This window comes from Monodon monoceros, unplaced genomic scaffold, assembly GCF_005190385.1.
Source record: "Monodon monoceros isolate NGI ecotype Baffin Bay Population unplaced genomic scaffold, NGI_Narwhal_1 Super_Scaffold_14, whole genome shotgun sequence".
In the NCBI taxonomy this organism is placed as follows: Eukaryota; Metazoa; Chordata; class Mammalia; order Artiodactyla; family Monodontidae; genus Monodon; species Monodon monoceros.
The window spans coordinates 9,196,597-9,222,968 of record NW_021703770.1 but is presented as its reverse complement, the minus strand read 5'-3'; the positions used below and the strand labels follow the sequence as shown (position 1 = coordinate 9,222,968).

General features: G+C 37.2%; 1 protein-coding gene across 13 annotated transcripts in view; it reads right to left on the bottom strand.

The window, feature by feature from the left end:
- Positions 1 to 26,372, bottom strand: part of FAM49B (family with sequence similarity 49 member B) — a 155,175-nt gene that overhangs the window by 23,650 nt on the left and 105,153 nt on the right. For 4 of the 13 annotated variants that reach the window (XM_029222840.1, XM_029222837.1, XM_029222839.1 and 1 more), the window contains 2 exons: positions 6,934 to 7,016; positions 115 to 236 (listed from right to left, as the gene is read on the bottom strand). In XM_029222840.1, coding sequence (XP_029078673.1) covers positions 115 to 236; positions 6,934 to 7,006 — 195 coding nt within the window. In that variant the 5' untranslated portion in view covers positions 7,007 to 7,016. Of the gene's footprint in view, positions 1 to 114; positions 2,174 to 6,244; positions 6,264 to 6,442; positions 6,462 to 6,933; positions 7,017 to 7,939; positions 8,625 to 16,447; positions 16,583 to 26,372 lie in introns of those variants that run through there. The other 9 variants (XM_029222842.1, XM_029222844.1, XM_029222843.1 and 6 more) reach the window with 7 other exon arrangements.

Here is a 26,372-nt window from a genome sequence, read left to right as displayed (position 1 = left end):
TTTAAACCGAATATTTAATATGCAAACAGACAATAAAGTATAGAAAATAATAGAGATTAAAAAGAGGGACATAGTAATTTTTAGTTTATTGGAAAACGTATAAACATGCTTTACCTCTCGTATTTCATGGCCAGCTCCTCTATATGACTGCAAGTCCTCCAAGATGCCTTCTGCATCTTTTAGTACTACATTCACCTGATTATAAATTTCCTTCTCAGACTCTGTAGGCTGGGCATCTAAATAGCAGGGAAGCACAAGAAAATTTAGAGTCACATGATTTTTTTTTTTTAGTACATGTATAATAACTCTAAGCATTGATTAATCTGATTTTCTAAAGATGACTAACATTTTGTCCAGTGCTAACTTTGCACTTCTTAGAAAAGACTGACAATTTTTCCATAGTTCTACATTTGAATAACTATTCTCAAGTTTGTAAATATCACAAAGAAGCAAGGGAACACCAAACATTACTATTTATTTTAAGTTACAAATCATGACGTGGTACATTAAACAAACAAGGATTATAATTCAAAAATTTTAATTGTGAGTGTCAATAATCACTGTTTCTACTATATGCATCACTAACAGTAATGACTGTAAATGTATGAGTAATGATCTATTTTAATGCAACAGAAATGAAAGCCCTATTAATACATCTTGCTCATCTACGGTTTAAGACATAAACTATTTTCCTATGAAGTTCATTTTAATGACTGAGCTTTGATATAAAAAAATTAGAAACTAAAAAAAAAAGTTTTTAGATGCTCCCTTTTTCTAAAGACCTTTGTATTCTGTACCAATGAACTTCTCTGCTGATGAACAAAAGGTCCAGATTCCTGTGCAGAGGAGTTCGAACTATGAAACTGCTCCAGAATCACTAGGCTACTAAAAACTAGATACTTTAAGATACAATAGTATCACTGAAATTTTGAAATACTAAAGCAAAAACCGAGTTCCTATACACTTGGGACTGAGAGGAAAAATGGAGAATTATACTTATAAAAAACATATCAGGAACACAAATATATGGGCATTTCTACTACCTGTGGTGTTAGCCACAAAACTTAGGCTAATAGATGAATAATTCTGGATTTCTCTCTGTTAGACTCGAGGTGACAAAAATCCCGTTTTCAATACCTTGGTCACTTGTTTCTCTAAGGATAAATCTTTTTTATTCAATACACTTGATTCTTTTTTTGGGTGGGGAGGGGAGAATTGGCCGCTTTGTGACGAAAATGAGTTTTTCATAAATCTTTCCAACTAGACTATATCCAATACTGCAGATAAGGCATAAAGCACTTAAAATAATAAACATTATGATTACCATAATGTTTTAGAGAGCAACTTTGATGTCAGAATTCCTCCATGCTAAAATTTTCTCTTACTCTGGAGGTAGGGGAGGCAGACCAAATTTATAACATGAATTAAGAACATTTCTGACAAATCTCTTGTTCACCAATCACATAAAACTAGTACCTAGAATTTTCTGCACATATTCCACCTCCCCATAAGTACACAACGATCTATTTATTTCCTTTCCTTAGAAAAATTTTACAAACTTTGTTCACACGTGAAACTAGGAGTCCAGATGCCTAAAACCTGTAACTTTATTTTGCACTTGGGGCAAGTCATAATTCAATTCCATTTATTAAACCTGCCAACTAGTCAAAAATATACCATTTATATTTTTTAAATCAACAAGTACAGTATCAATTTCAACATACTTAAGACATTACTACAGCAACAATAAGTAACATTCACATGCAAAGCCAACTCAAGAATTTGTGTTTTCATATCTGTTCCCTTATTTTTCAAATTTACTTTCAGAAATCATGTTTTTTTTTCATGAAAATGTTATGACAAAATAATTACACAAGGAGTCAACTGAAAAATTAAAAAGACCCTGTCTGTGTCCAAAGCTATAAAGGTATTACTAGGAGCAAATACTGATATTATAGCTAAATGATTTTTTAAAAATCAGAGTTTGTCATTTGGCAGTAGTATTTTTTCACATTTAGCCAGACCATGTTCTCCAAAGTCACAGTTAGACAAACACTAAAAAAAAAAAAGGTACACCTCATAACTTTTATACTTACACCAGATGCAGTAGAGAAAAATAGTTTCACATGCAAAAACAGCAGTTTTATACTTTTCATATGGAATTGTGAAACTACGGACATAACATCAATAGTAGACACATATCATAGTTTGAATTCATGAAGTGGGAATTCATGACAAAGGACAATATTTTAACTATTATATAGTAAAAGATAATTGTGAAGTTTGAAAATACTAAACTATGTATTTTGGATGTGGTGACTAGCTGTTAACAGAAAAATATGACACTGAGAATTACATACAAAAGAAACATTATCAGATAGATTTAAATAGACCTTGGAAGTGGTTAATAATTATTAAAGATTTAATAAATACCAAGAAATTTAAAAATAAAGGAGAAGATTCCAGTTTCCCCTAAGGGTGGAAAAAGTACCCAGCACCACACTAATTAAACATTTTTTAGACTGTCACAGGAAAGTCACATTTATAATTTTGAAAGCTGCTGAAGACTGCTGTAGAGATGAAGACAAACAGAAAATAGCAGACAGGTAAAGCACTACTTTACTGATAGCAAGTCATGCAAAAGGGTGAAATACTAGGGAGGGGAAAGGACTCCATAAAATAAAACACTTTTTTCCAAAAATGGTATCATATAATACAACCAAGACTTGTCACTTTGATTTTTCACAGCAAAAAATGAAAACTTTTATTACTTGAGGAAAAACACATCACTTAGCCAGCTAACAGACGGCCATTCAATTGATTGCAAAATGTATCTACTATACTACTGAGAGTAACCACAGTGATTACTCATCAAGCTTAGTTTTAAAAGCTGTTCAAGGGAAATTACAGCATATTTCAGTTGCTCGTACTATTTGAAGGTAAAATTAATTTTTTTAATAAATTCACACCAGTTTCCTACAGAAGAGTCACTGAAAATAATTGCTAAAATTGAAGCTGTTATGATACAAAAGGAGGCAAAGGATCAGCTATGAAAGGAAAAAAATTAAAAGACACGTAGAAATTGTAATTGTGATAAGGGGTCTGTCTGCTTTAATCTTGCATTCATTCATTAAATATTTACAGTATATCAATCACCACAAGTCTCATCGAGGCAGGGACCTCAGTGTAGAGCACATACCACTGTATAGTATATAAACTCAGTACCTAGTAGATTTTCCATAATAAATATTTATTGAATGAATGAGAAGGTACAGAGATATAAATATGCCTCCAGCATGTGTTAAAGAAGGCTATTATGCATTTTTAACTCTAAATAAATATAATCCTACATCATTTTAGAAAAATAAACGTAAGAAAATGCCACCAGAAATTTCCAAGTATGGGGAAAAAGCAATTGAAAATACACAAAAATAAAATGGAAAAACAAAGTTAGACTAAAAGGGTGGGTATTATCAATATTTTTTGTAAATGGGGGGTAAGGGGAACAGGCAACACAAAAGACACAAGAATTAGAAGAAATGTATGACTAAGTGGAAAGGCACTATAACAAAGAATCAAAGGAAGTAAGATTCATTTCTCACTTACAAATGACCACCTATATTTACTCTCCTATTTTGGCCTACCTGGAGATAACTAAATCAAGGTTAACTAATGAATACTGAACTTCTATGATTACAGAGGACTATGCTAAGGTTGGGAGGGGACATAAATATAAAAGTCCCTCTTCTCCCAAGAAACAATCTAGTGAACTAATAGATATAGTAGTTACTCAGGCTAAAGATCTGTCATTAGAATGACCTATAAATTAACAATGTCATTATAAAGTAAGAAATTTCAAGAACTAGAAGAGGTTGTACAGGCCCCAATTCAATGCTTTTAATATGTTGTCATTAGCATAACTGCTGCCAAACTGTATGGGGCAATTCTGGACTTACATATTATTATTAATTAAACCACTATCCTTAAAATCACATAGGTATAATCTGTTTTCAGAAAAAGACCCTCTTTCTAGGACATCGAGTAGATAATGATATGTTTCACTGAACACAGAATGTCATTTCACGCCTTAAGGCTTTTTTACATGTTGTTCCTTCTTTCTACAACATACTGCACTAAATCAGCCTGAAACATTCTAATTCACCCTTCACAACCCAACTCAAATATCACCATCAGAAAGTCTTCCATGCCCAATCTACTCACAGCTAGATAAAGTTAATCCCCTTCCTGAACTACACCTTGAATGACGTAAATTATGTAAATAATTAGTTTGCATTTCTATCTATTCTAATGATTTGTATTTCTCTCTATTCTACTGAATTGAGAACTCCCCAAAGGCAAGGGTTGTATCTTAGTTATCTTTGCATCCCCAGTACCTACTGGCTGGCATACAGGAGGCAGGCTGAACTGAAGTGAAAAACAGTATGTGTGTGTGCAAGCACGGAAATTAAGGGATAATGATTAAAGACCGTCTTCACTTGGTAAACTACAGGATTCCATTAAATCATACTTTAAAATTACCAGAATAGTTAATTTTTATACAGCTTGATGCAAAACGCCAGTACATCTGTCTGTATGGAACCATGGACATGCACTGAGCTAGATTTAACCAATTAGAATGATGGAAATAGTAAAGCTGAATTATTCTGGTGACCTAAATATTACTGTTCATCTAGAAATAATGTAGTACTAATACTCTATTTAATAAAAGAATATGACTTTATCCTTAGTAATCATAATGAACTGGCAAATCAACTGTGTTGGCAATTTTGAATCCGGTATAAAACAGGTTAAAGAAAGGAAGTTTCAAGGGGTCACTATAGTAGCCTAACGATAAAATACACTTTTACAAGTGCATATTTCCAAAAAGATGACAAATATTCAAATGGATGACAGATAAAATTGATTAAGAGAACTCTGATGTTAGATTCAAAAGAAAACATTTAAAAATGTAACTAAGAATTAACAAGGGACAAACTCTGGCCTAGTCTGCAGTTTGTTTTCACTAAATTTCATTTACAGTATACCAGTAAGTGTCAAACCAAAAGTTCTACATTGGCTGATATAAGCAACAAATATTTAATTTACATCTGCCTTTAAGACGTTAACACTTTATATATAGTTCTTCATTGTTGGTTATTATTGTTCTTGTTAGCAATTTTTTACCTTTTCCTGCTACTAAATTAGCTATTTAAATTTTAAGGATAATGATCTAAACTCCCAAAGATTAGAAAACCAAGACCCAATAATATTTTTTAAACTACAGTAAATTCATGCTTTTCACTTGACCACAACATAATGCTAGGTTTATAAAAAGATCAAGTGCCAAGTCTTGAACAAGATCTTGACTATATCAAAGCCAAGATTCTGCAAACGTAAGGAACTTGGGACAAAGAGTAAAAAGGAGACAGGATAGCAGGAAAATATACAACAGCAAGTTTGAAACAGATGCAAATAAACTAAAATACAGCTCTAATGTAAGTTGCCTCATCTGAAAGAATCATCTTCAAGTCAGCAATCTGCTCAACATCTCCAAGCTGATTAAAATTCATGCTAAACATGCATTTAAAACAGCACTGTTAAATTGTTGAGAAGGGTCAAGAAAACTACTATTCAGTAACATTGTCCCCTAAAAACCAAACAATATGGTCCTGATATTGACATTACTACTCTTTGCTGGCCTGTACACAGTACCCAAACTGTAACGGAACATTAATAGGAATGTAATAAAAGTAGAAAAATATCAGAGACCAAAAATTATCCCATCAAATGGAGATAAGCTATAAATTAATGTGCTCATATGAACTGTCCTGGTTTAAAGAAAAAATATATAAATTATTCATAATAGAATGAATTGTATAATATCACATAAACTAAACTGAAGTTGATGGAAAAATGTAATGTCTCTCTGTGGATTTAAGAGATTTATTTGTTTTAAAAATCAGAAAAGGTCTTAAATTTTAAGTGTTTAAAAATCTGTTCAAATGTTTTAATCTCAGATGAAAATGCGGGGCGGGGGGAGCGGGTCACATGATTTTATAACCTAAAAGCTCTCTCTTCACCCTTTCCTAACAATTTTCTAATGATGAGTTAAAATAGCAAGATTCACACTAAAACACCAATTTAATATCATTGTTCCCAATTTGACAACCAGACAAGCTAAAGCAACACTGACAGCCAAAAAAGCAAAAGCTTTTTAACATGCACAGGGGTCAATGACACTTACCTGCCACTCTTAGACCATATTATAATAGGTCATGCAACATAAAACAAACAGAAGGCAAATTACTTAAAGGTCTGTGAACCCATTATTTTTCTTTTTAGAGTTAGAAAAAAAATGAATTCCTGAAATAAATACATATAATGAATTTAACTTTTCAAATTAATTATCTGCAAAGATGAAATAATTAAGGTTCACACTTACCTTTTAATATTATGCCCAAATTACTGAGCTCTGAATGGCCTTCATGAACAGATTTTGTATTCAAAGTATTTCAATAGGTACACAGAGTAACTGAAACCAAGTTAATTTTTCTCAACTGCAATAAAATTTTCCCCAAATATTGCTTCTAGTTAACAAAGCTTGAAGTAGCATTTGTCCTTTCCACCAAAATTTTTCATAAAAATGTTTTCAGAGAATCTCAAATATTTTCATTAGAGATCTCAAATTATAAAATAATGTCCAACTAAGAGATATGAGTCTCTTACAAAAGTTCAAAAACATTTTATCACAATTTAATCTATAAAATATGACTTCCAGTTCTAGAAGGCACCAGAAATTTTACTCAAACAATTCATAGCTCAGTCATGCAAAGCAAAAGTTAAAAAGATGGCAAAGTGGAAACATTCATTTAGTGCAAGACAAACGCAGTCTACTGCAGGCAAAGAAAAATAGATATAAAATCATCTTCTCACTTTCAAAATCAAGGAAAAAATTTGGCCCCTGCTCAAGGTCTGTGCATGTCAAAACTTTAAGAAGATTCCCCATGTTAAGGTACCTGTCAAGACAAGAATGAGAAAAGAGAAAATATCCCTTTATAAAAAAGAACATCTGAAATTTACTTTAAAAAACCAAAAAAAACAAAAAACAGTAACAGGGAAAATGTTCATTAGGCCATGAATTCGTCCTTCAGGTTACCCAGACTGTGCTCTGGCAGACAGCAAACCGGGTTCTCAAGGTGCTGATATGTAGGACCTAGAGGTGAAATGTAGTTCTCCTGTACACAATGGCACAACTGTTGCTCTAATTCTTCTTAAAATTCTCCCAAGTTTCATTAATGGCCTTATAATGAAAAATTCTTTAAGTATTCCAATAGTGCTAGTATTCTGAAAAAGAAATTTCTGACCAAGAATTATTCACATGTAATCTTGTTTAATATTGCACTGAAACAACAATTTATTTCAAAGCCAAATATTAAGAGTTTTGGCCACAGCTCACCTTTGCATTTCACCTTAAAATAGCAGAATATTAAACTACTTCCTGTATGCCGTTAAATAAAGCATGTATTTCTAAGCAAATTTGGATTCTCAATAATTTGTGGAGGTTACTTAAAGTACTGATTCTGGATATGCAGCACAACTCTGATTTGTCATAAAAATTATCGTAAGATTATAAGCAAACAGATTGTGGGGCATAGTCACTAGGGCATACTATTAGAATGTCCATCATAAGGCTACCTGCTTCATGGACTAATGAAAGGACAGCACTGGCTACAGACGCAACATGATTTCAGCAAATGAAAAACTAAATCATACATATGATGATGATGCTTGCCTACGATTAAGAAAGAAGTCATGCAAACTTTGTTTGATCCCCATACTTTATTAACAGATAGTCTGGCTGGCCTTCACTGTGGTGTGAGTATAATTAATCTTTCACCTTTACCATTATGCACCAGCCGTGAAGGGCTAAGAGACTTACTTTCAAAGTCCAAGAAAAAATGTGCTGCATTGTGGTCTATGTCCCTGGTTAGCACCTTAATGAGATTACCCATGCCAGCAAACCTAAAAATAAAAATGGCAACATCATTTAGTTCCAGTAAAAAAGTTTTTAAGCAGAGGCCTGGGATTCGGCAAAGGCTGGCTTGCTCATAATTACCAACAGGTGCAGGTTTTATATGCTTCTGGCGTTGAAAATTTGGAACAACAAAAGCACATTTGGCTCTGAGTTTATAGCTCTTTTCCCTCTTTTCCACATATCAAAAAAGTTACATAAGGCAAAACTGGCAAAAAGATTAGATTTTTACATATAACTTGCAATATTTACATTTGATTAATATCTATGCTAGTGTTACTCCTTTAAAATGTTTGAGGCATATATTCTCAACTGAAATTAACATCAAAAATAGATTTCTCAACTAAGTAAATATTGAGACCATCATTCTTAAATAATAGGGATATTGTCCTTCTTGCAGAATCAAATCCTATTGGGAATACATGGAAAACAGTACTCAAACCACACTTAAAGACTGAAGGGAGATATCGATTAATGACCCATTTTTTAAATTTTACCACACATAAACCAGTATTTCTTACATTTTCTATACTCCTAAGAATAATCAAACTTTTTGTTATTTAACCCACAGATTGATTATTCAACAATATCAACTATATACAAAGTATATAACTTAGAAGTTAACACAGCAAACAAACACAAAGGGAGCCAGCAATTATTACAACTTCATAAATTTGCAGAGGAAAAATAATGCGATGGTATAAATCTTGCTCAAGAATTTGCCATGACTCAGTGAGGATGAAGGTGGAAGGAGGGGGTCAGGAACATCCAGGAAACCAGATTCAAACTTTGTAGTTGCAGTAACTATAGGAAAGGCAGACTATGGTGTCACAGGCATCCCATACCCTCCCCTCTCCCAATCTCCATACTTTTTCTCCAAATATGGAATTACTGGTAAATGTAAATGAAACAAAATACAGAAGTAACAATATTTTTATCAATGAAAAAGAACACCTTATTGCTCACCCCTATTACAAGAAATCTGAAAAGAGCACTCTGGCCAGCTGTGCTGTGCCCCCTTCCTCCACCTACTCTCTGGACAATGGCATATGTTCCTCACTTTAAGCTTCGCAAAGAGGAAATAACAGTATATGTATAACAGTTATTTCCTTTAGAGATCAAAATCTGATGGACTGATACATACTTCTTAGAAATGTTAAAAGCAATCTAATTTATTCACAAATATGGTTAATAAATTTAATACGAAGGATCCCCTCTTTTAAAATGATGCCCCCTATGGGAGAGGTAGGGATCTATGTTATTTTTGATATTAAAATCCCTATCACACAGAATTCACAGGAAAGATTCTGTCCAATGTATGACACAGATGGACTACGTGAGATTAAAACTAAAAGGGAAATATTTCATCTTAATTATCTTTTACACTGTAAAGTTTAATAATACCAAACTTTTATATATAAGGAAAATATAACCATTTTTCCAAAATCATCACATCCAAATAATTACCTTAAATTGTTACTAAATCTATTCAATAAATTATTTTAGGAACATTTGGAAAAAAATATTTCACAGCTTCAATTTTCAAAAGCTTTCAAATATATACGGAGTATCTGTTTCCAAACATATATAAATTCTCTCACTAACAAGAAGCAAGAGCAATATACAAAGAATTACCTAGTGGTATCAAAACTTCAACCACAGATGGAAAATCAGTATGACAGAGGACTGTAACTGTCTTTAAGAGGAAAAGGCAGCACACCATTTGGTGTTAAAAGAGTTTAGACTATGGAATCAAACCAAAATTCCAACTCTAGCTAAATAGCTGTTTGTCCTTGAGGATGGTAGTCAACCTCTCTGGGACTCATTTTCTTCCTCAGTAAAACACAAATTTCATTGTAACCATCTTAAATAAAGGGTTATTATGAGAGTTCAATGAGATTAAACACTGACTTACTATTAGCACAGTGTATGGCACACAGAAAGCATTCAATAAAAAGGCTGCCTGTTGTTATAACCCCAAAATCACAAAATAACTTTAAAAAAATAATAATGGCTCTACTTCTTTTAACACAAACCACAGTCTTCAATCTGTCAATGAATTTCAATGTTATAAATCAGAGTAAATCACAAAACCTATTTTTAGCTCACTTTTGTCAAGAATATTGCTAAAATGCTGTCCTAAAATTAGTCCTATGAGACCTTCATCAGGTACAGGAGAGAGGGAGAAGGGACAGATTTAAGTTTCCTTACCTTTGTACTTGTACGCACACAGTTGATCCTCAGGGAAAATACTGAAACTATCGAAGTTTGTCTGCTCCATTTTTCTACATCTACTTCTGCAAATTCCTTCCATTATTTAGTCCTTCTTTCGAGGCACCCCAGCCTAATGTGACCCTAACACCCCTCACCCTGCATCATACTTGGTCCTGACATATTCACTCTTCACAAGTACTCAAAGATTCGGAATTTTTTAATCTCTTCATCCCAAACAGTGACTCCTAGCTAGAAAATGGCCCAGTTTATCTAGTACAGGTTTCTCAACCTCAGCTCTATTAACATTTGGGGCTGGGTAATTCTTTTGTTGAGAGGGGTCCGTCTCACACTGTTAAGACCTTCAGCAGCATCCTGGGCCTCTACACACTAGATGCCGTAGTACCCACCACACACGTTGTGACAACCAGAAATGATTCTGGATGGTGGCAAATGTCTCCTAGGGGGCAAACCCTACAGCACACAGGAAAGATGCTGTGCAGGCAACCCACATCATGTGTGTCTCCGAACAAAAACTCATGGAATTTTTCGAAGATCTGAAAACAGTTCATTATAATATTATCAGTTGTCATATCTTTTTATAGGAAAAAACAAAAAAATTAAAACCATATCCCTGCTGTCTTGCATAGTTTAACTCTTCAGTCAAAAACAAAACCAAACCAAAAAACCTCTCCATCCCCTCAGTGTGACTGATTTCAATGAATATGACATAATGGCTACTTGGCAGTTCTGCAAGGTACCAGACTGCCTGGGTTCAAACCCCCCAGCTCTGCCACTTTCAAGCTCTGGGACTTTAGTTAAGTGTCCTAACTTCTCCATTCCTCAGTTTTCTCATCTATAAAATGTGCATAATAATAATATCCACTGCAGAGGGTTCATAAAATTATTAAACGGGTTAATACAAGCAAAACATTTAGTATCATGCCTGGCAAAGTGTTTGCTGCTCTCGCTCTGGCTGTTTTTAGAGTGACCTGACTGACCCACAGGATCTGTCCCCAGTAGCAGAACCTGTGGATGTGAGGCTTTGGAGCGTGTGGCAGCTGTATTTCCTGCCCTAGAGGAAGCCAGTCTGTCACAAAAGAATGAAGCCAACATGCAGTGGAGAGCCACAGAAAGCATTCACAAGTCCTTAATTTCTGATTCTATTTGTTCCCAAGTTTCAGCTGCCATTTACCTCAGCTGAGTTTAGATTTTCCTCTGGTTTTAACATATCCTGGTTTCGTTCAATTTCCCTTTTACCTTTTTAGTTGAGTTGGGCTTCTGTCATTTGCATCTAAAAGAGTTCTGACTAATATGATTTCTAAATTACAGATGAATAAATAAATCTGATCCAAAGGATATAAAAGATTTTTCAGAGTAAATAAAACTTGGTCCAAAATACTGATATACTTTAGAGGCACTATTTCAGGGTAAATAATAAAAATTACAACTTAGGATAATAAACTGTCATCCGATCTGAATTTAGGAGGAAAAAACTAAAGAATTTTCTTTCGATGTACTTTTTATTGTAATCCTTGGATTTAAACTAAATATTATATTTACTAAATAACCTAAGAAGAAATTTGATACACAGAAGTCAAATATAGTGCACTTCGAGTGTTTGCAATATTTTCCACGTATTTTTGTGACTACGAGCTCTCATGTTATGTGTTTGTTTCGAAGTTGGAGGCTTATCTGGAAAGGAACATGCTCTTCCTGGCCGGTAGTCTGTGGAATGTATTTCTGAGCTCACGAAAAGCATTTAATAAATACATTAGACCATTTTCCCATAAAACATTTGAAAAGAAGTTTCCTTAACTAGAATAACAGAAGCCACTAGAAACACAACTACATGGTACCGTTAATATGTTACTCCATCTCTCTTTCTAGAAAATTCCTAAGAGATGCTGTTACTTCATCTACTCTTTTGGGCTCAGGGGTGTTTTATAATACTGTCTCCTATGCCTGGAATGCCACTTCCAAGGGCTCTCCCACGGCTGGCTTCTGTTCACCCTTCAGGCCTCACCTCAAATGCCCCTCTTCAGAGAGGTTTTGTCTGCCAACCTCACCAACAGTAGCTGTGCCTAACGCAATCTAAGTGACTATGTTTGCTTAGTGTCAGTTTTCTTCACAGCCTATTTATAAATTTAATAAATACTTCTTGGTGGGGGAAGAAGGAAGAAAACCTCATAAACATACTGACAAGATTCACTATAAACCACGGTTTCTTAAACTCGGCACTATCAACATGCGAACCATATAATTCCTTGTCGCGGGGCTGTCCCGTACATTGTGGGACGCTTAGCAGCATCCCAGGCCGCTACCCCTTAGACCTAAACCTGGTATCACCCCACACCCAGCTGTGACCACCAACAATGTCTCGAGATATCGCCAGATACTCCCTAGGGGCCAAAACTGCCCCCAGTTAAGAACCACTGCTTTCAACGTGTGACCACAGACATGAAGCACACTCTCAGGTTAGCCTAGCAACCCTACTCCTACCTGCAGTCACTCTTCTTCCCCCTCCACCAGCTGACCATTCCCCAAGGCTTTTTAAAAAAATCTCCTCAAACATCCTCACATGAAGAAATGACCTCCCTACATCTTTTACCCGCAAAAAACAAGAAAAGGAAACACCTGCTATCCTTTCTACCCCCCTTTCTTCATCAGTAACCACTCACTTTACCTCTGCACCTGTTCCTGATAGACAACCTTTCCTCAGGGCACCCGTTCTCCTATTCTCTATATGAAAAGCAAAGCTTCACGTCCCTTCTCCGACCACATCGTCCTGCCCGTCCTCTTTATAGCAACCTGTCAAATGAGCTGTCTGTAGTTATGTCTTCCTACTTTTCCTCTTCTCATTGTCTCAACTCATTCCCATCTGGCTTTTACACCCACCACTACGATGAAGCTGGTCCCTGTCAAGCTCACGGAAACCTTCATCTGGCGAAATCCAAAGGGCAATTCTCACACCTCAACTCACTGGACCTCTTAATAGCCTTTGACCCAATTTATCATTTGCTCCTTCCCGACACACTTTCTTCATTTGACATTTAGGACACCACATTCTCCTGAGCTTCCTTCCTGCTTTATGGCTCTTCTTTTTCTGGATCCTTTCCTTTGGCATACATGCAGTTATTTCTCCCACCTTAATGCAAAACAAAAACCTATCTTCATTCTATTTCCCTCCCCAGCTCCCACCCTATTCCCTGCTTCTCTGTGCAGCAAATTCCTTAAGAAGAGTTGCCTACACTCATTGTCTTTTATTTCTCTCCTTCTACCCTCTGTTAAGCCCACTCCAACCTGGCTTTTTGCCCAATCCTATACCACCAAAATTGGTCTGGCAAGGTCATCAAATAACATCCATTGCTAATTCCGATGGTCAATTCTGAAGTCCATACCTTATTTCACCTGTCAGGAGCATATGACACTCTCTCCTCAATATACTTTTATCATTAGCTTAAAGGATACCCTCCCTCACTTCCTTCACTGCTATACCAGTCCGGTTTGTACCACCATTACCTCTTGCTCAGATGACTTCCAAAGCCTCCGAACTGCTTCTACCTTTGCCTCCTACTACAATCTCTTATTATAAGAGGCAAAGCAATCTTTTAAAAATACAAATGGACCACATCCTTTCTGTGCTCAAAAACATGCAATGGCTTACTCCTACATTCAGAATAAAATCCAAACTCCTCACCAGGTCATACAAAACCCTACATGATCTGTCCCCAACTCACTCTGGCCTCATCTCCCATCACTCTCCACAACAGCCTGTTGCAGTTTCTCTAACACAGCAAGATTTCTCTCTCCTTGGAGCCTCTGTACCTGCCTTTCCCTGGCCTGGGATGCTTTGTCCACAGACCTTTAAATGACAAGCTACTGCACTTCATGTGGTCGTTGCTTTAATTAGACCACCTCAGAGAGCACCTCCTTCACCAATCTATCCATAATACCTCTTCCTCTCTCTCCTCTCTATCCCCTTCCCAAATTGATGGTTAGCACCATCTAACACACATTCATTCCTTTGATTATCTGTTTAGTCTGTCTTCTACTGCAAGGTGAACTTTTAAGGAGACAGGAGCTTTGTTTTGTACGCTACTCTATCCCCGGCACCCAGAGTAACGCCTACAACGTTGTAGGTAGTAACAAATATGTGCTGAATAATTCCATGATCAAAGATACACATAGAAAACAAAAACTTGTCTGTAAAATTACAGGAGTATTTCAAGGAGAGACGAAAGACCAAAATACTGACAACTGAAAACTATAAGTTGAAAAAGAAAAAAAATGGTCTGAGAATTTAGGAAGAGCTCACTGCCTTCTCAGTCAAATAAATGAAGACAGTCCTTCCCTCCCCCCACCCTCCCATAAAAACCATTAATTTTATGTACAAAAATTTACAATTTTTGAAATGTTAAATATTAGGGAAACAAACTGACAGACACTGTGAATATCAAGAAAATTACAGTTTTTGCCAAGATAACTTAGGAAGAACATAGTATCCTCCCACAGCCATAAATATGGCTCCAAAATATAAATAAGAATCGAGACGAGCCTGTATCAGAATTCTGATCTTTGTAAAACCGAACAGCACTCATAACATTAAAATTTAAACCCACATTTTAAAGCTTATTCTATTTAATCTCCTTTAGACCATACATCCTCCAAAAAAGTCCTATTTGGGAATTCTTCACATCTTCTGATAAAAAATTAAAAGCAGAGTGTCAGTTCTGTCCCCTCAAAATTTTACAAGGAGGACAAACTCCAAAATCAAGCCAATATCCATTACCATCTTCAACTCAGATAAATGCATAAAGAATGCAGAGAAATGTGGTGTTAAGAAAATAAGGAGATACTGAAAACATACTTTGTTCTAATAAAACCACCAAACAATAGATTTCATAAGAATGCCTTAATACAATCCCATTTCTTCCAATTTACGGGGACTAAAAATGTGTGAATGTGGGCTTCCCTGGTGGCGCAGTGGTTGAGAGTCCGCCTGCCGATGCAGGGGACACGGGTTCGTGCCCCGGTCCAGGAAGACCCCACATGCCGCGGAGCAGCTGGGCCCGTGAGCCATGGCCGCTGAGCCTGCGCGTCCGGAGCCTGTGCTCCGCAACAGGAGAGGCCACAGCAGCGAGAGGCCCGCGTACCGCAAAAAAAAAAAAAAAAAAAGTGTGAATGTGAAAAAACTTGTCAAAATGATCACTAGAAACTACCATTTTTAGTGTTAAAAACAAATAATTTCTTATATTTACCCAAGCTCTGAATCCTAGGCAAAAAGGTCTTCTAGAAAACATACTACCAGACAATGTTCCTTAACTATATGCTGTCGTATATAAAATATTACTTAATATTAAATATGCTATCTCTCAATCTTACAGATATTCAGACCTGTAGAAACAACTGAAAATCTTTAAAATTGACAAGACGGTGAGTTACTCTGGAATGCAACTATGCTTCTGCTTTACTTGTCAACCAAGAAATTTCTGGTTCTCATGTAACATGTACTGTGACTCTGAAGCAATATTAACAGAATGGAAAATCAGTAATGAAAAATATGATACAATGTTCACTGACAATGGTACACACATGATGAAGGCCAGGAATCACAAGTTCACACTCTTCGGCTGTGTATTCAAAAACTATAACACAATGTAACATCACAAAATGTAGTATTTTGCACAAGCAAAAAATAAAGAATCGCTTTAATAATTGTCCTTCCAAAGACAAACTACCAGAGATACAAAGGAGTCTGGAATCGCTTTGCCATTCATATATTCAACCAAGTAGTTATTACATGTTTGAAAATCTGCTTTAACGTAAAAAGCATCAATATTGCACTAAGATAATTAATGCCAACAGCAAAAAAAAAATCACTAATAACTTCCACCTGCTGGAGCCTGTTGAAGAAATAACAAAATTGATGTGCTGGAAGAGAGCAATTACAGAAATATGATACGACACATGCTGAAAAAAGCCTTCTAATCAATCTATTACACAGAAAATGTTGCAATTTGGTGAATAAAAAAGTGAAAGGCAAGAAGAAACTATCCTGAAAACCAGTTATGTAACTCCAGTGCCACATTTCTAGGTCTAAGGTTTAAGGATAAACATTTCTCAAATGATTACATAAAGCAGAAAGTACAGGCTAAAACAGTAGAAACTTCAAAATGATTCAAATGATATCAACAATCTCACTTAGCACGTCTGCCTCTGAAATCCAGGCACCATCTTTTGCAAACAGTGCACAAAGTCTTGTTTGCAGAACTGCTCCTAACTGCACCACCACATGATTCGAAAGCAAGTGTCGATTTAATAATGAACAGCAGAAGTGATTCCAGGAGTGATCCAGCAGCTGACAACAGGGCAAGAATAAAAATTTCAATATATCAAACTTTTAAAATCTGACTACTACAATTAATAACATTATAATAATTAAATTTTGATAAAATTTCAGATTTATTCATGCATCTCAAGTTCATTCTGTGATGATTTTCAGCTTTGGCCTTGGCCGAATATTGATTATTGGCCAAATGTGTATTTGATGTACCCTGATACAAGTACACAAAGGAAATATTCAACATAGGGCAGAGTTAATATTCAATAAGTATCTAATGAATTAATTTAATGACTGTAAATAGGTGGATCCAATGGTATTTCTTTTATGTAAAGGATCAGTTAGGTACCCAATAATTTAAAGGAGAAGTAAAATCATAATTCCTTCTTAGCTTCTGATAATGCTGCAACTCACATTAGGAACATAGCAGTTAATGGTATTAAACGTGATAATTTTACGTAAGAAGCTGAAATAGTTGAGTGCCAGTATAATGGAGAGAAATAACCGACTCAAGCAAGTCTATCAGAAAGTATGTGTAATAATTATCATGACGTTAAGCCATTTGCTTTCCTGATGGCACTGCAAATGCACATCACACCCTAACCTTCTCACACCTACTTCTCCACTTTCCTTTCCCCCTTTCTTCCCAACAAGAGAAGCTGCTAAACAGAATCTTTTGTTCTAACACAATGACAGTGACTGGCAACAAATATCTGTTCATTAACTAGCACAACCGAGATTTCCCTTTTGCTCTTGCCCTTGCTGTTTTCTGATATTTTTGTGGTAAACATGCTTAAGCAGAACCTCAGCTCCCAGGACTGCAACTCTCTCCCCACATCTGGTTCCACTGAACTTGCAAAATAAGTAGACTCAGCGTCCTCTCTGGGACTCTGGATTCATACAGTGTTTTTTCCGTTCCACCTGTACCCCTAGAGCATGAGCTATCCAAGAACAAAAATTCTGAGAGGAAGCATGAAAATGCTGTTATTGTTGTCCTTAAATCAACATGGCTAAACGAATGCCGTGGAGTCAAAGAGGTGGACAGTGACGGTTTGCTGCCTATTTCTCACACGCCCAAGCTTATCCTTCTATAATCTGCTCTGTGATGTTGGGGAAAGGAAGCTGTGAAGTGTACATCCTAGACTACTTTGTCAGCTGACTTCTCAGTATATTCCATCAGTGAGAACCACTAAAAGAAAACTAGAAGGTGGGAAGAAAGAAGGTCTCTCTTTCTGTTTTTCAAGTCCTGTCAGCATTTCCCGTGAGCAAAAGACAGCTATGGTTTCAAGCTCTAGCTTTTTGTGGAACTCCTGGCAGCAACAAAATGCCTGGCCCCCTTCAGAGGTCTAAGCTTCCAGCCTTCCTCCTTCACACACCTAAATTCTGCCTAATCCACCTCTTGCCTTTTCTCCCCCAGCTTTAGGAGTGATGGTTACTTCCTGTGGTTACCATTAACATCTCAGTTACTGGACTTCCCTGGTAGTGCAGTGGTTAAGAATCCGCCTGCCAATGCAGGGGACACGGGTTCGAGCCCTGGTCCGGGAAGATCCCACATGCTGCGGATCAACTAAGCCCGTGTGCCACAAATACTGAGCCTGTGCTCTAGAGCCCACGAGCCACAACCACTGAGCCCGTGTGCCACAACTACTGAAGCCCGTGTGCCTAGAGCCCGTGCTCCGCAACAAGAGAAGCCACCACAATGAGAAGCCCATGCACCGCAATGAAGAGTAGGCCCCGCTCGCCACAACTAGAGAAAGCCGGTGTGCAGCAACGAAGACCCAATGCGGCCAAAAACAAATAAATCATTTTTTTTAATTTCAAAATATCTCAGTTACCTCTTGTGGTATAATAAGAAATATATATTTGGCCTTTATCACCAGTTCCTAACACAGAGCTCCTAAATCCCTGGAATTTCCTGGGTGGCAGGAGCCTCTTTTGTTTTTTAGATGATACTTGGCAAGCCCCTAGTTAGCTTCAAGATGGGGACTGGTTGCCACAAAGACCAAGGCGTGACTAGAGAGTTGGAACTTTCAGCCCCATTTCCTGACCTCTGGGGAGGGGAGAAGGGCTGGAGATTCCCACAGAGCTGGGATTCAGGCTGGGGCGGCCTGTCTCCATGTGCCCTTAGCCACTCTGCTCTACTGAAATATGGCTTGACGTCAAATGAGAGAGAGCCTTAGATGTCAGGTTAAGGAATTTTATTCTCTCCAATGAATATACTCTGTAATCGAAGGGTCATGGGTGGCATTAAACATTTTTTAATTGTAAAAAAAGAATTGAGTTTGACCATCAATAGCCAATGATTTATCATCAGTCATGCCTACATAATGGAGCCTCCCGGCTGGTAAATGCATCTACATGCTGGGAGGGTGGCACAGCCCAACTCTACGGGGACAGAGCTCCTATGCTCAGTATACTTCCAGACCTCACCCTATGTACCTCTCTATCTGGCTGTTCATTTGTACCCTTTATAAAATCCTTTATAATAAACTGGAACGAGTAAGTAAAGTGTTTTCCTGAGTTCTGTGAGTCATTAAAGCAGTTTGTTGAACCTGAGAAGGGGGTCGTGGGAAGCCCCAATATCTAGCTGGTTGGTCAGAAGTAGAGGGGGCCTAGGATTTGAGACAGGCATCTGGAGTGGAGGGCAGTCTTATGGGATGCAGCCTTTAACCTGTGGGGTCTACACTCACTCCACATAGTGTTAGAATTAAATGAATTATAGGACACCTAGACAGTGTCTGGAGAGCTGAAGAATTGGCTGGTGTGGGGAAAAAAGCCCACACATTTGGTGTCAGAGGCGGTGCCGGAAAACAGTCCAGAATTGGGGACAGAAGTTGTTTTAAGTAAAAACACAGACCCCAGCATCCTCTTTGTGCTCAGGCTTCCAACACTTGCGTACATAAATACATATATTAAATTTCCTGTTTTAAAATACCTAGCAAGGTTTCTGCTTTCCTAGTTGAAATCTGACTTATACAGAGGAACTCACAGAGAGTAGCTTAATTCTTAACCTTACCAACACTATCTAATCTATCATCACCAGGTATTAGTGTACCTCTTAATAAAGTGACTCTTTCTCTTTACTCTGCAAAATATAAAGGAAGAGAAGCATGATCCAGCTACAATACCATCATACTAGTACTAAAATCTCACCACCAATCCCTAGCACAATGTATTTTATTAGTCTAGTGATTAACATGGAGTTAAGCTACTTGCCTTAAAGAAATATGACGTAAACAAAGAATGGAATGAAAATTGGGAGACTTGATTTCTAGTTTTGACTCTATCACACAATATGTGACTTTACACAGGTCAGTTCACTTGGTAGACTGAACGTCTCACATTTGTTCTGGCGCTGATTCTACATATGGTACGATATGCTGACATCTAGTGGATACACTTAAATTTAGTATTTTAAAAAGAAAAATTTTAGTTAAGCTGTTTTATTTTAAAATTTTTTTTTCAATTTATTTATTTTTGGTCATGTTGGGTCTTTGTTGCTGCGCGTGGGCTTTCTCTAGTGTGGCGAGCAGGGCTATTCTTCGTTGCGGTGCGCGGGCTTCTCACTGCAGTGGCTTTTCTTGTTGCAGAGCACGGGCTGTAGGCGCGCGGGCTTCAGTAGTTGCGGCGTGTGGGCTCAGTAGTTGTGGCTCGCAGGCTCTAGAGTGCAGGCTCAGTAGTTGTGGCGCACGGGCTTAGTTGCTCCTTGGCATGTGGGATCTTCCCGGACCAGGGCTCGAACTCGTGTCCCCTGCATTGGCAGGTGGATTCCTAACCACTGTGCCACCAGGGAATTCCCAGTTAAGCTATTTTAAATAAAACACTCACTAGGATGCCTGGCTATGTGCAATAAGTACAATAAATTAGGAGACCAATGTTGCTCCTTAAATGGAAGTGAGCCATAATAAAAGAGTATTACATCAGATTGTCATGGCATCTTGGAGTTTGAGCCAAAGGTTACTAGTACTAGTACTCTTCTATGTACCCAGCCATTAAAAATTAAACCACCAATGCAAATTAGCTGCCTGAGTTGCAAATTTAGAGGAAAGAAATGCTTCCTGCTCTAACGTCCTGTATTCAGGGACAGACAAAGGTTATGAGAAGGAACAGTACAAAGTTCTGAAGTAAATAATTTAGGAGTATACAGGATGGTGTGTGATGGAAATATTAAAGCAAAACAAAACAAAACTGAAACTCAGAATTACCTATTTTATAAGGATTTATTATGAAAGTTTCTCTTTAAAAAAATATCACTGAACTGAATTCACTTTCTTAAAATTTACCACTGTTTTCAAATCCAGGAAAAAATTATATATACCTATACGTGGTAAAAATATACATGTTAAAATGCAAGGGAATGATAAACACAAAATTTAAGATACTGGTTATCTCTGGCAAGGGACAGGGCCATAGGACTGGGAAACTTCAAAGGTTTAGGAAATACTCTAGTCCCTCAATTACTGGTGGATTCGTGGAAATCTTTTATTTTTAGGCTTTTAAATTCACAAATAAAGGTATACATTCTTTTGTCTGTATCAATAATTCTAAAAATTTTAAAACTAAAGCCACTGATGCTCAGAGAAGACATGTGGCTCATTCAAAGATGCCCAACAAAAATGACCAGAGTGGAATTCAGGTGCCTGAACTCTCCCAAAACACATGCAGCAATGCATGGACGGTCTATTAAATGAAAATCTTACCATTATAAAACCCTAACTGTTCTATCTAGCTGTTTACAGTGCCTGGTTGTTGCTATTGCTGTTTTAAATCAAACAATCTTTCTCTGGCTCCTATATGCCAATCACTGTGACAAAGACTGAATAGCTGGCATTGAAAAATTCTCAGACAACTGGAAGAGACCAGACAGATAATGTGGCATGCTCCCATACAGAAGCATGCCAACACCTCTATGAACATACAGAGAAAGGAACACCTAACCAAAGGCTTCCCAGAGGAGCTGATTCTGAATTTTCTTATTTTCTATCTCTTTAAATTAGTAAATAATTCAAACATTAAAAATACCATATTCACATACTCTACCACCCAGCAATAACTTTGTGCCATAGTTGCTTCAGACTCTGGCCTACTTTTTTTGTGTAGTTAATCTCCCAACCTCTCCCAACCAACTTTCTTTCCTCTCTTCCCCTCTCACATCTCCTAAGGTAATCAGCGTCTTCAAAATATGCTTCCTTGCCAAACATATTTTAAAAATTTTACTGCGAAGGTACGTATTCATAAACAACATAGTATTGTTCTGCTTTTCAATCTGCATACATGATACACTGTCCATATTCCTTTAAAACTCACTTTTCCCACTCAATGGTGTTTTGAGAATTATCCACGTTCAGTCATTTTAGATGTTACATACTACGCCACTGTTCAAAGAAACCAGTTTGTTTATTCATTCCCCTACTGAGGGACAATGGATGTTCAATTTCTCTCTATTAACGAGTTCTACTTTACACACAGCACCCATACTTTGTGCCCATGTAGAAGAGTTTCCACAGAACAGCTATTTAGAAATCAAAAGGCAGCTTTAACTTTACTAAACTGTACCAAATTGCTCTCCAAAGTACTTCTATCAATGCACTGTTCCACTAGCAAAAGACTTCCTCTCTCTTAGCCTCCAAAACCTCAAGCTTTAATTTTTAGATTGTGAAATATCTGTTTTAATTTGCATTTTCTTGATCACCAGTAATAAATGTGTATTTCTTTGTATGTTTATAGGCCATTTGTAAAATGTATGTTCATATCCTTTGCCACCTGTGCCATTTATTTTTTCCACTGTCTCTCAGCCCCACACCTACCTTTGCATACACTACGCTACTCCATACTGCTGGGGCTTCGGATCTGTAAACGACATCCCCTAGACATCCTGCCCTGCCAGCTGGGTTCCTGTTAGGTTATTTCAATAAGCGGCACTAGAGGGCGAGGAGAAGGCTGAAGAAAGAGAGAAGCTTCCTGTTTCTAGCCAAGACAGACTAGCAGTTGCTGTAGAAGTTTGGTTGGGGTGATTCCAGTATCCAATGCCCCAGTTAGAGACAGAAGTCTAGCAGAGGTAGCAGCTTATCTCTGGTGGCAGCAGGCAACACCCCACCTTTTTTGTCACTCTATTCCTCTCCTTCTCCCTTTTGCTCTTCCAGTCTTTCTAATACCTTTAATAACCAATCCTCTATGTTACATTCCCTCTATTTGAAATACTGAGTAGTATGTTTTCCTAACTTGACTCCAACTGATACACCACCCATTTTTTCCCCCAACTGGGCTTTAGGAATTCTAAATACCAATCTTTTGATGCTTATATACATGGCAAATACTTTCTCCTAGTCCGTAATATGTCTTAACTTTGTTTATGGTGCCCTTTGTTCCATGCAATCCAATTGTTCATCATTTTTTTGTGGTCTGTGCTTATTGTTTAAGTAATGCTTCATCCTCAAAACTACCTTAGCAATTCTTGGCCTTTTATTCACTCATGTGATTGTCAGGTTCTACAAAAAAAAAAATCTCGATGGGACTTTGATTTGATTTTCCATTAAATATACATATATATATATTATTCTGAGGCAAAATTGCCATTTTTTTATAAAGTATCAACAATTTTTTCATTTAATCTATGCATGTGGTAGATTACATGAATATATTTTCTACTTCTAAACCATCCATGCATTCCTGGGATCAACTCTATTTGGTCAGTTAAAGAAATACATATTCCTAGATTTGATTTACTAATATTTTACGTTGGATTATCATGTAAGACCAACCAGTAATTTTTCTCTCTGTTCTTATCTGGTTTTGATATTTTATATATTGGCTCTTTCTTTTCTACAGAACAGGTTACAGAAGATAGAGCACATCAGTTCATTGATGAGTTTTATGGGAAAGTTCTTCCAAACATCTTTTTCATCTTTGAACCTCTAGCCTCTGGCAGACATTCTATTATACAGTCACTACTCAATAAACATTAGTTGAATTAATGAATGAATTAAAATTCAAGTAAAAAAAGCTTGTTCATCAAAGAAGAGCATATCTAAACGAAGGGCATCCTGTAAAAGGTGTAGCTTTAGGTCAAATGAAACAAACTGCAACTTTACAAAGTAGGGAGTGGGACTTCCCTGAGGTTCTAGTGGTTAAGACTCTGCGCTTCTACTGCAGGGGGCGCGGGTTCGATCCCTGGTGGAGGAGCTAAGATTCCCACATGCCGTGTGGTGCGGCCAAAACACAAAAAAAAACAAACAAAAAACACACAAAGTAGGGAGTAAGTTTATGGAATGTGTTGCCTACAAAGGAGTAATGCAAATATAAGCTCCACAAAGTTGAGAAACCCAATCAAGGGCAAGGTTAGCAGGCAAAGGTTTACTGCTAACACATCAAAGCTGGTCTAGACAGCACTGATACCTTCCCACAACACCCTTTATCACCACTGAACTAATCGTCATCGGTATTTCTCGTGTTCCTATGCATTACAGCAACGAGAGCCCAAATTCTTAAAATCTTGATCCTACAACACAACAGTCATCCTCAGAAAAATCGCTTTTTAATATATTTTGGCACGGAGGTTAAGGGCTACAGAGGTTCTCATCCACTACATATAAACATTCCGCCTCACCCTCCAGGAATCAGAGTGCCTCTGATTCCTCTCCCAGCCACCAAACTACAGCAAAAACGGCAAGGAACTTGGGCCTCAATGCCAGGTTAGGAGGTCTCAAGGTAGTGAAAGGATAAAATACGAAGCTGTCATCATTCTTTTCCCCTCAGAGATTTCAGAGGAGGAGAAAGAGGGGGGAAAGCAGGAGACCTCCAATCTCAAGGAAATCTTCAAGGATTTGATATATAGGAATAAGCATTTCGTTATCTTTTTATGATTGAAATGGTCAAGAGGCTCTTAAAAATTGACCTTCCGGGACTTTCCTGGCAGTCCAGTGGTTAAGACTCTGGGCTTCAGGCTTCCCTGGTGGCGCAGTGGTTAAGAATCCGCCTGCCAATGCAGGGAACACGGGTTAGAGCCCTGGTCCAGGAAGATCCCACATGCCGAGGAGCAAATAAGCCCACGAGCCACAACTACTGAGCCCGTGTACCACAACTACTGAAGCCCACGTGCCTAGAGCCCGTGCTCTGCAACAAGAGAAGCCACTGTAATGGGAAGTTCACGTACCACAACAAAGAGTAGCCCCACTCGCCTCAACTAGAGAAAGCCCACACGCAGCAACAAAGACCCCACGCAGCCAAACAAACAAAAAAAAAGACTCTGTGCTTCCACTGCAGGGGGCATGGGTTCGATCCCCGGTTGGGGAGCTAAGATCCCACATGCCGCACAGCACGGACAAAAAAATGAAAAAAAAAAAAAAAACTGTCCTTCTACTTTCCCTCATAATTTGAACTAAAAAGATAAAGTATTCTCTGAAGTGAGAAATCCTTTTTTTTTTTTTTGGTGGACTGAGGTTTCTTCTTAACATTAATAGTCGCCATGAGGAGTGGAAAGCTGTCAGGCAGGATGGCTTAATATCCAATCATCAATGAGTAAGAGAATCTTAGACCAGGAAGGGACCATCTACGCTGGCCTTGGACTTTGAGCTTCCAGAACAGTGAGAAATAAACTTCTGTTGTTTATAAGCCACCTAGTTTATGACACTTTGTTAAAGAAGCCCAAACTAAGACATGCACTAAAATGGAAGACTCAAGCTTGACCATCTAACCTTAGTAAGAACTTATTCTACAACATCGATCTATGCCAAGTAGTCATTTAGCCTCTACTTAAATACTTTACTCCGCAAGACTACATCCAAAGAGTAAGTCATTCTGTTTTCAAATGACAAATTTTTAGACTCAAGTCAATTTTTAAAAACTTTTTAAGAAACTTCAGCCAATAATCAAATGATACACACTTAATCTGACATGAATTCAACCCTCAAGAATCACACAAAACTTGTATTAAGCTGAAACTCACCCACTTGTTAATTTCTCCTCATTGGTCCCAGTTTCCACTGGCCTCTTGGAACCAAACTAACCAAACAATCCCTGTGTTGCTTGACAACTCATCAAACATTTGAAGTAGCTTAAAATATATTAAACTGAGGTAAAAGAAAGTTATGCATCAGACTATATACACACACACACACGCTCACGTATGCAAAAAATTACAAGATAATCTCCTGTCTCGTAATGATGAGGATTTAGCTTCTGAAAGAACTTTATTTAGGAAATTAAGGACCTTCTTAAACATTACAGACTGAAGGAACTAAGGGCAATAGAATTCATTTTTCCCTGAGCAACTATAACCTAACTTTTATATCCAAAGCACCTTGCAGAGGTGCTAATTGAAAGTAATTACTAAATGAAAAGTAAAAGTCAATGAATGAGATCTTACTGTGTATCACATAATATGCTAAAGTATTACAGATACAGTATTATCTCATAAAATCCTCAACTATTTTATGTGGTTAGTTAGCACCATAATCCTTATTTTACCTCTGAGCAACCTGAGGTCAGAAAGATTAAGTAACTTGCTCAAGGTCAACAATTAGTAAACAATGAAGGTGGAATTCTCACTGAGGAAATTTGGCTCCCAACATTTCTCTTAACCATATGGCCATACTGCTTCTTGGTCATAAATAAAAGTACACATAATTTATCCGAAAGGAGTTAAGAAATTTTTCAATTATTCCTGAAAGAAATTAATTCAGTACCAGCATTAAAATTTCTAAATTAGGAATAAAACTCTCACAGAAAAAAAATTTCAAGAAAAAAAAATACGATGACTAGAAAAAGACAACAGATGCTAACTAAGAA